Source organism: Habropoda laboriosa, unplaced genomic scaffold (genome assembly GCF_001263275.1).
Source record: "Habropoda laboriosa isolate 0110345459 unplaced genomic scaffold, ASM126327v1 scaffold126, whole genome shotgun sequence".
Taxonomy (NCBI): Eukaryota; Metazoa; Arthropoda; class Insecta; order Hymenoptera; family Apidae; genus Habropoda; species Habropoda laboriosa.
In genome coordinates this window covers 923484-937315 of record NW_017100288.1, presented here as the reverse complement: position 1 = coordinate 937315, position 13832 = coordinate 923484, and the positions used below count along the sequence as shown (strand labels likewise).

The 13832-nt window shown below is 35.3% G+C and overlaps 1 protein-coding gene across 1 annotated transcript in view; it reads left to right on the top strand.

Moving 5' to 3' along the window:
- Positions 1-395: 395 nt before the first annotated feature.
- Positions 396-13832, top strand: part of LOC108573766 (cysteine-rich secretory protein 3-like) — a 42632-nt gene continuing 29195 nt past the window's right edge. Inside the window, exons 1-2 of the mRNA XM_017936245.1 lie at positions 396-477; positions 10005-10141. Coding sequence (XP_017791734.1) covers positions 396-477; positions 10005-10141 — 219 coding nt within the window. The remainder of the gene's footprint in view (positions 478-10004; positions 10142-13832) is intronic.

Genomic DNA, 13832 nt, shown 5'->3' with positions numbered 1-13832 from the left:
AAAAACTTTCTTTTCAAACGAACTCGAATAACTGACAGTCGAAACGCAGTATGTACAGGCACAATGTTGTTTCGTTTCGTTCGTTATGGACCACTGTTATCACCATATACCTTACAATGTATCTATTGTGATAAAATAGAGTTCTCCTTTCAATCACGGTAACTGATTGTTATTTTCACTTTCTTTTTTTCAACGTTGATTAAATTTATATTGCACCACTTTTGTGTCGGTCTGTGTATTAAAAGTCAATGTCGACTGGAAAATTTCAAAAAAATTTCTACCGGCGTAAGTTGAATTAAATAGGCGGGAATTTTGAATTTTAAACACTTGGCCGATCATTCGCTCGGTTTGCAATAACACGTCGCTCGGTGTGTTCCAGGTCGTAATCGGAAATTATGAGGTGGCTGTGGATTATCGTCTTAATAGCTGTGGCTCTGCCAGCTGCTGTGCCAAGGAAGACGCATCGCAGCAAACCGAGTAAGTAACATTTATTTCAATCCTTTCGATTTTCCTCTCTCTCTCTCTCTCCTCCGTTTCTTTGTCGAGAAACAGTTTCCACTCGCGGGGATCGTTGAGGCTGACAAAACGTGACATTTCTGTGAAATTTTCCGGTTTTTCTGCTGAAAACGTTTCGAATGTTTCTCATATCCTATCTCGAAGATATTCAAATTATTTGCGAAAATACAGAATAGATGGTGTTACAGTTTCTGGAGATGTTCGTAGTGAATTGTTTGAAATTGTTTGTTTTCTCGGCGAAGAGATTAATATTAGTCGTGTATTATTGGAAACACTGAAATTTTCATTTCGAATTATAGAGTATTTTTTTATTTTCTTATTGATACCAGAATAAAATTATTGATTGAAAAAAAAAAGGACTACAGTTGCCCGTAGTAGCAAAAGGGTTAAACAGAGGAAAAGTGTAAAATAAAAATGATAAAAAACCTATGCAAGTGTGCAGTTTTAATATTCATAGCTCGCGAAAAAAATTGCAACACTTAAAATTGGAATTACACAAATCTAGGAATCACGTATATTACTTAGGCTACTCTAAGGGAAAAGACTGACCTGTTTTAACCAAATTTTGATCATTTTCCCATCAAATGTCCCAAAGAATGCACGTAAATTTCAAAAAATTGACTTTGCAAAAATCTAGAAATCACATATATTTTTTAAGCCACTCCAAGGAAAAGACTGACCTGTTTTAACCAAATTTTGATCATTTTTCCCTTTAAACACCCCAAAGAATATACGAAAATTTCAGATTTATGCGATTTCGTTTTTCAGCTGTTGCAACTTTATTTTATCATGCAGTTTAATATTGAACATTTTTTTCCAAGCTACGAAAATATCGATATCAGTGGGCATATATTATAATACACCAAGAAAGCTGCGCAAAGTAGCCTAGATTTTTTTTCACGAGTTTCCTTATAACCATAGGAAGTCAGAATGTGTTTCTCGAAGGTTGCACCGGCATTCATTATGCACACCTGTTACGACCGCTCTAAACTTCATCGTCCCTAATTTCGGGTGGCCGGGGAAAAAGCACCGATATAAAGTCGGTATAAACAATGCTCCGGGAAGCCGTGTGCACGCTGACAATTCAAGCGAGCACAGTTACTTTGAGAATTCCATAATCTCCGAGTGAAATTTATGCGAGGAAAGGGAGTGCACAGGGTTGTGAAAAGAATCGCAAATTTTTTCTTGAGAAATTCTGCAAAGACTGTCTGATTTTTTGTGTAAACAAACTAGATGTCTGTTATTTATATGGATTATTTTACCAGAAGAGAAATTAGTGTATGTAATGTATGTGCTTTATTGTTTTCCCTTCGGGATTACAAAGTCCCGTTTCTATTCTTATCTTATCATATTCTTATTCTAACTCCTGTCTACATATTATACTTTATTTATTATCTATTATCTATACTTTGTTGCACTATCCTTATGCTCTCCATCTCACCGGCTAATCTTCCTTCTTTGGCCCTGTTTCCATTTGTTTCCTCTGCTCCCTCCTTTCCCTCTTCCGCCCTTTAAACCCGTTCTCTCCTTTCCAGGTTAATCATCCGCTAGAAGAGAAATTAGTGTGATTATTGAAAGAAAATAATTTGGCATTTGTAGCAGTTAAACTCACAGATGTCTAGCTAAAATTAGGTGAGATATTCTCGTATCGTTAAATTAAAAGGAATTCGAGCAAATGAAATTGAAAAACATATAGTTACAAATTTTTCACATCTTCGTTCACACGTGGAAATTTGATTTAAAGCAATCACAGAGCAAAACGATAAAATTAAGATAATTTTTGAAATTAATTTTGATGCTACGATTGTGAAATTCTTTTCAGTAAATATTGTTGACAATTTATATTCGAAGCTGTTGTTAAAAGCGATAAAATCAAGATACTGTTTGAAATGAATTTTCACGGTGCGATATGGAATTCTTTCCGATAAATATCGTCGATAATTTATATTGTAATATTTTATAAGAATTTTTCTTTACGCGAGTACGTTTCATTTAAACATATGTAACACACCGTGGCGTTGTATATTTTTGTTATTCGGTATAAAACAATTTCGTAGAAGCCTGCGTATGCATATATAATTGAATAAAGGTGGACATATCTGCCTCGATGACAGGCTTCGTGAAATATGTGCTCGATGTGTCGCGTTAAGTTTAGATAGGATGGAACAATGTATCGAGAATTGAACGTAGAAATCGAGTCATCTGTATTAATAAAAGAACGTCGATAATACGGAGAAAGCATTGGAAAATTAATAACGTTGTTTCTATTAATACGTGCAAGCTTGCACCGTAAAAAGTCGGTGGAAAATTGAAATCGTTGGTACGTATTGTTTCATGAATAATAACGATTTTATTTCGAATTAATTAAAGATTCGTTCAACTTTGATAGTTAACTATGAAATGAAAAATTTGTTCAAATAATCATTGTTGGGCGTTGAAGTTTCCGAAACATCGTTTATTGCCATATTATTTAGTATCACATCACAAACGTTCACATTGTCGATTTTTCTCGTAACATGAAAACATTGTGACTTAAAAAATATACATTTTCATCGTAGCACGACGTACGGAGCAAACGAAATGAATATGTCTGAAAAAAATTTCCCAAAAACTGTTCAAACTTCTATTAGGATGAAAAAACTTACCTTCGATTTTCACGAAAAATCAAATCGCGCGAGCCGAGCGAAATGAACGGGAACGAAAAAATTCACAGGAAAGTTGTTCAAACTTTAATATGTAGATGTAAAAACTTGTCTTTGATTTTTATTAAAAATCAGTATAGGAGCTGAGAGAAGATTAAATGAAATAATTCCTTGTAAAATTGAAGCGAAAGATTCTTCGAGAGAAAATAATTCTTGGCGAATTTTGCAAATTTTCAAAATATAGGAGAGAAAATAATTCTTGGCGAATTTTTTAAATTTTCAAAATATAGGAGAGAAATTATAATTCCTCGAAAATTGCCAGAATTCACTCGTGAAAATTCACCGTCTCGCGATATTAATCAAAATTTCCACGTTTGTTCCGCGAAATTCTGTTCCAAGAAGAATACGGCTAAACAGGGAAAGCACTTCTTCGAAAATTGCCAGAATTCACTCGTGAAAATTTGTTTCGTGTAAGCGTTTCGTATACACCTCTCGCGAGAGGTACCAAAGACACTCGCCACGCGTAAACTCAGCAGCTTTAACCTGGTCGAAATGTTAAATTAGGGTCAGAGATTGTTAGGGACCCGGAGATTTTATCAGGACACGCAAGTGGATAAACATCTGATCCCCGGACGGTAGTGGGTCGCCGCGATAAATTAGGGTTGCGAGTAATTTACAAGGAGATCAAGCTGTCGTTGATTACAATCTGAGCCGGCTGGCTGCGAACGACAATCCGGATTGGTCGATTCGGGAACGAGGCTTCATTCGCGGATAATTTGCGATCATTCGCGGGATACCATGGATTAATGTCTTGGAGGAGATTGGGTTTGTTATTGGACCAGGTTTCGTCGGTGGATGGATAGGCTTGGTTTCTTGTTTTCATGGCTAGGATTTGGCTTCCGTTCTTTTTTCTTAAATCATTATGGATTGCGAGGTGAAATTATATTGATTTCAAAATATGAAATTTAACGTTGAACAATTACTATACATATTGTTATACCGTATTTCGATGTTACAAAAATTTGAATATGTGAAATATGTTACCGATTGAAAAAGTAGAGAAGTGTTAATACGCATCAGACTCGAATTTTTGTAGGAGTAATTGAGTACAAGATTGAATATTGTAAAACACGCTGATTCTACTGGAACAAATTTTAACAACAAATGAGATGTTCAGATCAGCGAAAATCATGAAATTTTATGAAATTTTTCAAAATTCATTTATGAAAATAGTAAAATGCAGAAACCATAGGAAAGAAGGAAAATTTATTTACGACTGGCAGGAAATTTCAGACGACTCAAAATTCTGAACCGTAAGAATGGTAAAATTGCAAAAATCCACGAAAACCATAAGGAAGAAGGAAAGTCCGTTTATAGTTGACCGAAAGATCGATACGAAACCTGTTTCATAATTTCCAAGGAATTTTTTGCCCGATGACGGCGGAGGGGAAGTGTTGATCGGTAGACTTGCGGCAAAATGCTGCTGATGTGGAGAAATCTCGGCGGCTCGTTTGAACGGCAGCTGTCGTCGGAAATCTAGCGACGAAAGAAACTCGACGCCCATCTATATTTACTCGAGGCGGAAGTTAGCGAACTATGACGTGAGTAATATCACCACTGTCACGTGGATCGAGTCGAATTTTCTTCGCCATTAATCAACGAAAAATTCCAGCACTCTTGGCTGAAACACACATTGGTTTTCTATTGATTACGTTCTTATGACATAGAGTGGTTTCATTGATTTTTCTTAGTGAACATTCAAATTGTTATAAGTCATCGAAATTCTTCCAATTTCCAAGCTTTTTCGTTATATGGAAATTTTTCGAATTTCCAAATTTTCTCATTATATCAAAGGTTTTCGAATTTCCAAATTTTCTCATTACATGGAAATTAGATCAGTACTTCAAATGTACCTTTAAATTTTATGAATTTTACTCCTCCCACTTTTGAAATACGAACTCACTGGAATATACTTAAATTGCCAAGAAAAATAATTCTAAACTAAATAATTTCGCTTCTCAAGGAAAATAATTATTCCCATTTGAAACACTGAAAATTACTTCGAAATGTAGTGAAAAAGAATGAATAACTTCTCGTTTCTCCAAAATAACTAATTTCAGGAAAATAATTTGTAGGAATCTTAAGCTTAGGAAAAAGGCGGAGCGGTCGAGGATATATAAAACTACGGTTAAAGGAGAGGGTGTGTATCGTACTATGTTTCGACTGTGACTGACTGCAGGCATAGTTTTCGCCGGCGATGGGTATTTTCCCATTTTTATGACTCGCCGTCTGGTCTATGTCCCAAGTGCCTTCACGCAGTCCCGTATCGCACTCAACGCTTAAACAAACTCTCGATTTACAATACCGAGAGATCGGCTCTCAGTACGACAGAATTTTTTGAAACACTGAAAATGACATTGAAACACAGTGGACAAAAATAACAGGAAATGATCTCATTAGTAAATTATAATTCGTCCAACTCTTTCGTTGATCAATTAATTTCCGTGAGAAAGTAATTCACGGGGCCATAAAGGCGATCGATCAGTCATACTTTTCGTCCGTACGTGTTCACTGACACACTGACGACGTATTCAAGCGAATTAGAGTGCCTGTTAGGATAACTTCGGAAAGTAGAGCGAGCTATACACGTGGAATAGTGGACAAAGAGTGGAAAAACGATGTAGAATGTGAAAAGAGGACGACAGAGCTGGGACACGCTGTGGAAGAGAGCATACGAGAAAGAGGCTGGAGAAGATTTGAAAGCAAACAGGTGATTTCGTTGGGAAAAAATGTTGATTCTGAGGATATGTGGCTGGTCGAAGTCTTGGAGTCTCGTTGCATTCACGATTTTTATCGGATTCGAGATCTCGAAAATTCCTCGACACATGCATTTATGTACTGAACCATGCCTCGAGTTGGTATTTCGTCTAATCGATTCTCTTATTAAAATTTCCCACTTTCGTAACTCTTATCGTTTCCTCTATTTTCAAACCATTTTTAATTCCCTCCTCTTTTAGTGGCTCTTAATGTAATTTATTTTTGACAATTTTCATATCACTGCATTCATAAATGCCTTTGAAATCATTTTCATGCATTAATTAACACAAGATTTTCATATCAGCAATTCTTCTGATTTTCAACGCGAAATTTTTCTATTTCTCAGAAATTAGTTTGCAAGTATGAAATTAATAATTTTACACCTTGATGGTGTCTGTATGAATGACGTGAAATGAATATTCACACAGTAGAATGAATCTTTTATTTAATAAGGTGTGCAGATATTAACAGAGATTTAATTGAAAATTTTTACAATTTACAATTTCTATACAATCCATTCAATTGTTCGTTAGTAAATCTGAACAGATAATAAATCTGTTAATGTTATTCATCTCAACACCTGATTTTCTCGTGAAATTGAATTTTTTAATGGAACACCAACAGCACTGTGTCGAGGGTGAAAAAATTTTCAATTAAAAATTTCATTTATAACACGTAAGAATAAGAAAGATGGGATTTCTGTTTGCTCTGTTAATGGACTACTCGATAAAGTAATCGGAAAAGGTTCTCGGACAGAAGGATGGTCGGTGTTACGAAAATTCTCCCCGTTCGAAGGAGCCCTTAATTAGACGTTGAATTTGTGGAGAATGGAAATACCGTGAGAATGGTGGAAACTTTCTAATGGAGATCGCGGGAGGTGTTAGCACGGAAATACTGGGCGAAATACGAGGGTATTTCGAAGTCCAGGAATTAGAATGGCCCAGATGATCGTGTAAAACCTACTCTGTAAGACTTAATGTGTTCACCGAAATAATTACAAGAGATGTAATTTTCGAGATATTAGAAATTGTCGTGTGTGCATTTGCATAAGTGTTAGGTACATTGTAGTTCGTCGAACGAGGTGTTTAATGAATATTTTAATGCATATTCTTCGGTTTAATATTAAGTTGAATAGAGAAATATTTGTTGCATTTTTTTTTTTTTTTTGAGTATGAAGCTAAGGTTGGAATATTTCAAGTTTCAAAAATTACAGTGCTCTAAAATCAAAAGTTTACAATTTGAATTTGGGGGGATTTGAAATTGGAGGATTTAAAATATAAAAATTCTTTCTTCCTTAGAATGTACGTTTTCAAGAAAATAAATAATTGTACAGTATTCTGGAAGGTCTACAATTATTATAAGTATATATCTGAGAATATCTACAAATTGATTCCCAATTGTTATAATTTTTAATAACAAAATGAGACGAATAATTTTAATCGACAGAAATTTAGGATCCAAACTCATTTGACTTTTATCAGAATCTTACACTAAATAAACCTCTTCTTCTTATCTTTCACCAAATCACCCTTATCTTTCATTAATACAACTAATGAAACACTCGCAGCAATTAATTATAAGAACAAAATAACTGTTTTATTTAAAAAAGAAAGTAGGAGTTTTGAAATACTTTTGACATTGCTCCCAAATTTTTGTAATTTTTAATGAAACAATTAGACGAAGAATTTTAATTTGTAAAAATCTAGGATCCAGACTCTTTAACTTATCACAAGTTGACACTATATAAACACTCTGCTTGTCTTCCACGTTTCTTCATTTCACAGAATAGCAATTTCTGAATATTTCTGATACATTTCACCTCCTAATGTTGAACTCATCCTAACAATTAGTCTGTTCTCGCGACACTAACGCTCGAAATTACGCCACTAATTGCTCGAGCAGTGACAGAGTTAAGGTAACGAACGAGATTTTTACGAGTACTCCCTTGTATCAGCTATTAGTCGGTAAAGCTCGTTGCACGTGTGGCTTTACGAACACGTTCTATGGAAGGCGAAATAAAAAATGATTGCCCGTTCAGATCCAGTGGTGTAGCGCGTTTTTATAAAGACCACCTTTCTGTACGATTGTTAAATGTTAACCGGATAAAAATTGCACAAGAACAACCGGTGTTGCGCGGTTTAATAGGCGTGTAACAAAGTGGTTGTTCCCTTTAAAACAAGTGTGAACGATTGCTGTATCGAAAAGAGCCACACTGTAGATTTGTTCGATAAAACGAAGCTTTTGTTCCTTCCTTTGATAACGAATCTTACGTTTATTCATTTGATAATGAAATTCTTTTTCCCGTGCCTCTCCTTTGTTCCTTTCGTAGAGAATATGAAGAAGTTGAATTTGAAGCTTGAACTTTGAACTTTGAAATAATTCATATCGTGTATGAATTTTCTGAAATATTCTGGAATTTATAAGAATCTTTTTGAAGTATTCTGCAATTTATCAGAATTTCTTTGAATTATTCTGGAATTTCTAAGTAAAAATTGTTTCCACATTTCCTCGAGAACAGAAAATCTGACTGAATTGTCGAAATTGTAGGATTAAGTACGTCGAGAATTATTACAAGAAATATGCTAGGATAATTGGATGTTATTTTTGAATTAACCGAAGCTTTCACATTCGGAGGATTGTACTTTAAGAATCTGCTCGAAATCACAGTTCTCTTTATCCTTTCATAAAATGGCCATCAAAGAAACGTCAGAACAAAGTAGCCGGCATAAATCCAAGTAATATCTGAGCTCTTTCAACGCATCAAACGGTTTATGATCAAGTGCTTCCAAGTTTTTATTAAGGCTAAGGATGGATAATTGAAAGAGTTCCATTACACGGCTACAAAAGCTGAAGAACTGGTAATACGCGAAAGAGATTTAATTGTAAGTACGTTTCCTTACCTTTAGTTTGGCTATTTTAGAATTTTGTTATTTTATATTGTAAATTTCCATTTGTCGTATCACGGTGTGCTGAGAAATATTGAAAATTTGATGGTATAGTGAAAAGTCAAAGATATATCTAAAATAGGAAAGTGAAATCAGAGATAGGAATTGTTTTAAGTGGATAAAAATAACAAATTTAACAAATTGGTATCTTTACCTTTTGAAAAATTAATTTTTTGCTTAATTCTAAGTTCCAGCGTATTCGAAAAATAACATAAACATTATGCACACTGTGAAATTTAAAATAGAACAGATTTCAAGCTTCAAATTCGAGAAAGAAAGATGCCCAAACTATCCATCTCTAATTTCTAACAAATTTCTCTATAGATCAACAATAACTAACAATTCTTCAAAATAGATACTACAAAAATTCATATCGATCCTTTACTTTCCATTTCACGTAATTTATTCAAATTTTATTTCAGCAATTTTCAAGGAAATGTGGAAATAATTTTTGAAAATTGATTTTTTTCAAATTCTTCTAAGTTCCAGAAAGTTCCAAATTCCATACTGCAAAATTGAAAAAATGAAACAAATTTCAAGCTTCAAATTCACTTACCTTACGCTTTCTAATCGTCTCTAATTTCTAACAAATTTCTCCATAGAGCAGTAATAGCTGACAATTCTTCAAAATCTCTCCTCTCATAATTCGTCCCAATTTTCCCTCACGAAATCTTATTGCACGTCGCGGTCAAATACGTTATTTTCATTTTTATCCCTTTCTCGAGCGTGCACCAACGCAAATATCCGGAGTACAAAGACCGTTTGAAACGTTTCCTCGTCCGCTATTAGGACGAACGTGTTTCCGTGTGACGTTCCGTCTGTTTTTCTCCGTTGGTCGAAGCGGTCCACGAAATGCAGGATCATGGAGCACAGGGTAAAGGGTATGAAAATAGAACGTTATTGCCCCGTTTGGAGTTGGCGGTGCTGTCGATATTATTCCCCTTTAAAGCGGACACTTGTTCCGCCGGGGGAGAAATGGAAGGAAATGGAGCAACGCGTGCAAAGAGAAAGGGAGGGAGTTTTATTGACAAGGAATATCGGTTATCGAGACGTTGTTGAGAGGAACGTTTGCCTTTGCTTTCAGCACCAAGGTTGTACGGGGACAGGGTGCCTGTCAAGCTGCTTAGGACGAGCAACACCAAGGTCCGACAGAAGATCGTCGATACGCACAACTACTTTCGCACTCAGGTCAAGCCTCCAGCGGCTAATATGCTCGTGATGGTAAGTTTCTTGTGATTTTACTGTTTAACCCTTTCGTTAGAGAAGAATTCTTTTTTTTATCTGTCGATCGTCGCGTCTGCAAAGCTGTATACTAGTTTGAGATGAATTTTTGGTCACAAAAAAATTCGGACAGTATTTAGAATATTGTAACTTTTTTAAAATTGGTCTTGAGTTTTTTCGAGAAGTTAGAAGGATTAGTGTACTATTTAGACAACGTGTGGAAAAAATTTGGAAAAGATTGCAATTTGTGGGAATCGTGAAGAAAGCTGTACAGGTTATTGTTTATAACGTTTTTATCTGAGCTTGTAATGAAAATTTAAAACATACGTTTTGTAGATTTGTGTTAATTATATACATGTTGAAAATTTCATGGAAATTGGGTGATGGAGAAACAAGCGGCAGGCATCGAAAGATGTAAGAATCTTCTGATTTATTACAGATAGAGGCCGAAAATCGTGAAATAGTGCGATTTTCACAATCGCAAATAGTAACTGATTTCGAGGTTAATATAGAGGTTTGACGATAAGTAGAGATAAAACGAGGGATAATTTAATCTTTTATTAAATTTGTGAGTGATTTTGAAAAGTATGGAATTATTTCTAAACTTGATCCTTTAAGAATCACACTGAAGCATAGGTTTTAATATAAGTTAACAAAAATATAATACACTGTTTATTATTAGAATAAATTAAAAGTGACAATATTTCAGGATCTAAAAATGATTCTAAAAAGAAATTTTTAAAATGAATATGGAATTATGAATTTGGACATTATCAAACATAAGATAACAGAAATAGTTTGAAGAACAATATACTAGTTTCTTAAGTTGACATCACGAATTGATTAAGTCGAGTACAAAGTTAAAGCAAGAAGTCGGTAATTGTTACTTGCACCCGGTGCAATTGACTTTACCGTACACCATTTTAATTGAAAATTTTAGATTAGTTTGTACAGCGATCCTGCGATTAACGGGTTTAATTGCAACCGAGAGGTGGACCGGTTAAATTAAGATCTTGAGGAAGACGATTAAAATTATATTTACGTACGAAATGATTACCTCATAGAGCACCCCTTCACAATTTTTTCGCTTAAGTGGTGCTTCATTATTTCAAGCATTCTTTAAATACTATCAATCTTATTTCTCCTCTAACAATGTTCCATAAATTGATCCAACCAAATCTGCATAAATTTCGTTCCAAATGTTCCATGTTCATGTCACAACCCAATTTTCTTTAAAATTTCAATACCAAACATTTCAAAATTACAATTAACATTAAACAAAAATACAAAACACAAACTCAGAATTCCAGAAATTTTATTCTTAAGATTTCTCATTCCCTAATCCTTCCCACCTTTCAAACCTTCACACAACCACTATCGTCAATATAACATTGAAAACGGCTCATGTAATATCATCAGAAACAACAGAATCCACAGAAACACGTATTTCCTATACGTATTCTCTATTAAATTAACCAAAAGTTCAACCGCCCGTAGCTCCGAAACTAGCAACAGCAGCTCCTCGTAACGCACACCGTAGGCGGCAGTAAACCTTCCTCTTTAACCTGCTTTTTGTTTCACGTCGATGCGACTTTTCATCTCCGAGATATCGTCGTTCGAAGCGAGGCATAATTTTCAGCGTTCCGCTATCTCTCTCTCTCTCGCACACTCGGACCTCTCACTCGCACACCCGCGTACTGACCTATCCCAAGCGCGGCACCTGTGCGCTGGTCAGCGACAGACGCTGAGTCAGCGGTTCTCTTACTACTACTACCACCGGTACTAGCGTACGTACGCGTTTCCAGGAAAAAAAGTGGGTCACGGCGTTTCCAAGAATTTCGCCCGCCATTCATCTTTGGCGCGGCCGTGCATTTTAAGCGGTGCACTTTGGGGCCTCGTATCTCCGCTCCTAGTAGAGATATCGACGTGAAACAAACTGCGTTACCAAGGTTCAGATCTCCTTTATATATTGGAATTGTTTTCGTGATAATGTTGTTCCAGTTTTTAGTCGTATTTGTCGGTTACATTTCGACGATTTCAGCTGGTTACGTTGCAATTTTACGTTGTTTGAGAATTATGTCTATGTTGGTGTTGGTTGGAGGTGGTATAGGTAAGTTACAGGTGTTGAATAATACATTGGCAGTTTTGTCGGAGCTTGAAAAACGTGAAAGTTTTTTGTAGGGCGGTTTTACTTTTCTTTTTCCTTTCTTTTCAAGGGTTTCTCGGTCGTGAGAGAAATTTGTTTCGTTTAATTGTTCTTTGTTAGTTTCATGTTTTTGGTAGTAACAATTTTACCGTTCTGCAGCAATTTGCTATGTTTCTGACAATTTTTTGTGTCTAATTAAAATAACAACGTCGTTAATTTATAGCTGTAGGTGTGATTATTGTGACTATTCATACCTTTAAACAACCAATATTCTACAATCCCAGAGCTTTTACAATTAGCGACAAATCACGTCTGCAAAAAGAAGAATAATATAAAACTCAGATTCATTCCCTTATTTTTAATATTTACATAGTTATTACCATGGCACTAATTTTAACTTCCATACTTATATCATACAGACTAAACACTATAATGGTTAGAGTCAATATGAATTATTTAATAATATGGGACCAGCACAATATTTTTCAAACTAATAGCTTGCTCTGACTTACAAAAAAACACCACACAAGCAAAAGCAGTGACTGAGATTAAATCATTATAGATTTATTTACATCTACCTTTCTTTTTTCTCATTTAGGATGTTTCTTATAGTAATTGATACATCGAAATTTGAAGTTTTCCAAACTGTACGCTACCAAAATTTTCTTTTAAATACACTTGTAGCAGAAAAGGAACTTTGAACGAAGCTCGAGCTCCTTATCTCATCCAAACTGATGTTTCGCCAATCGGATTTCACGTTCTTTCACGCCTGTCTGATTTTACTACCTCACTCCAGCTCCTCCCATAAAATATACACGATTTTTCGTCCTAGAAAAATAGTTCCTCGTCTCGCTTGGTTTACGCGGACCTGTAACACAAGGTCATAATCCTGAAAGATGCACGATAGCTACGTGTATCGTTCTATATCCTTCGTCCAGCCTTTTCGAGCGTTCCAAATTTCCATCGATTTCACCTGGATTTCTCGCACGGACGAAATCCCGCGACGCGAATTTCTCGTCGGTAATTTTCGAACACTCCCCTGGATAGAATCGACGCGGATTCTTTGGGATTCCTTTCCATGGAAATTACGTTCGATTGCGTTTAATGCGATCAGCTCGACGAGATTTTCATTCTCTAGTCTGACAAAGAGAGAGAGAGAGGGAGTTTCTCGTCGCGTAATGGTGTTTCTATAGTGTGGACAGCGAAACGAGGAACTCGTTTCATGGTCGCTGGTAATTTCGACGGGTTAAAGAGGGAAGTTTTGGGTGAAAATTGGGAATGGTGATGAAGTGATTAGGTAAATTGTTGATAAGTATTTGAGTGCACTGAGAGATATATTTCGAGGCTAGAAAGATGGAAAATTGAAGATCTGTTAGGATAAATTTAAGTGTTATGTGAAATATAGAATTGTGAATTTTTTATTTTTGAGAGACTATAGGCAGAGTGTATTCCAAGCTTTTTTAAATTGAAAGTCTGTTAGGATAAACTTAAGTGTTATACGAAATATACAATTGTGAATTTTTAATTTTTGAAAAATTATAGACA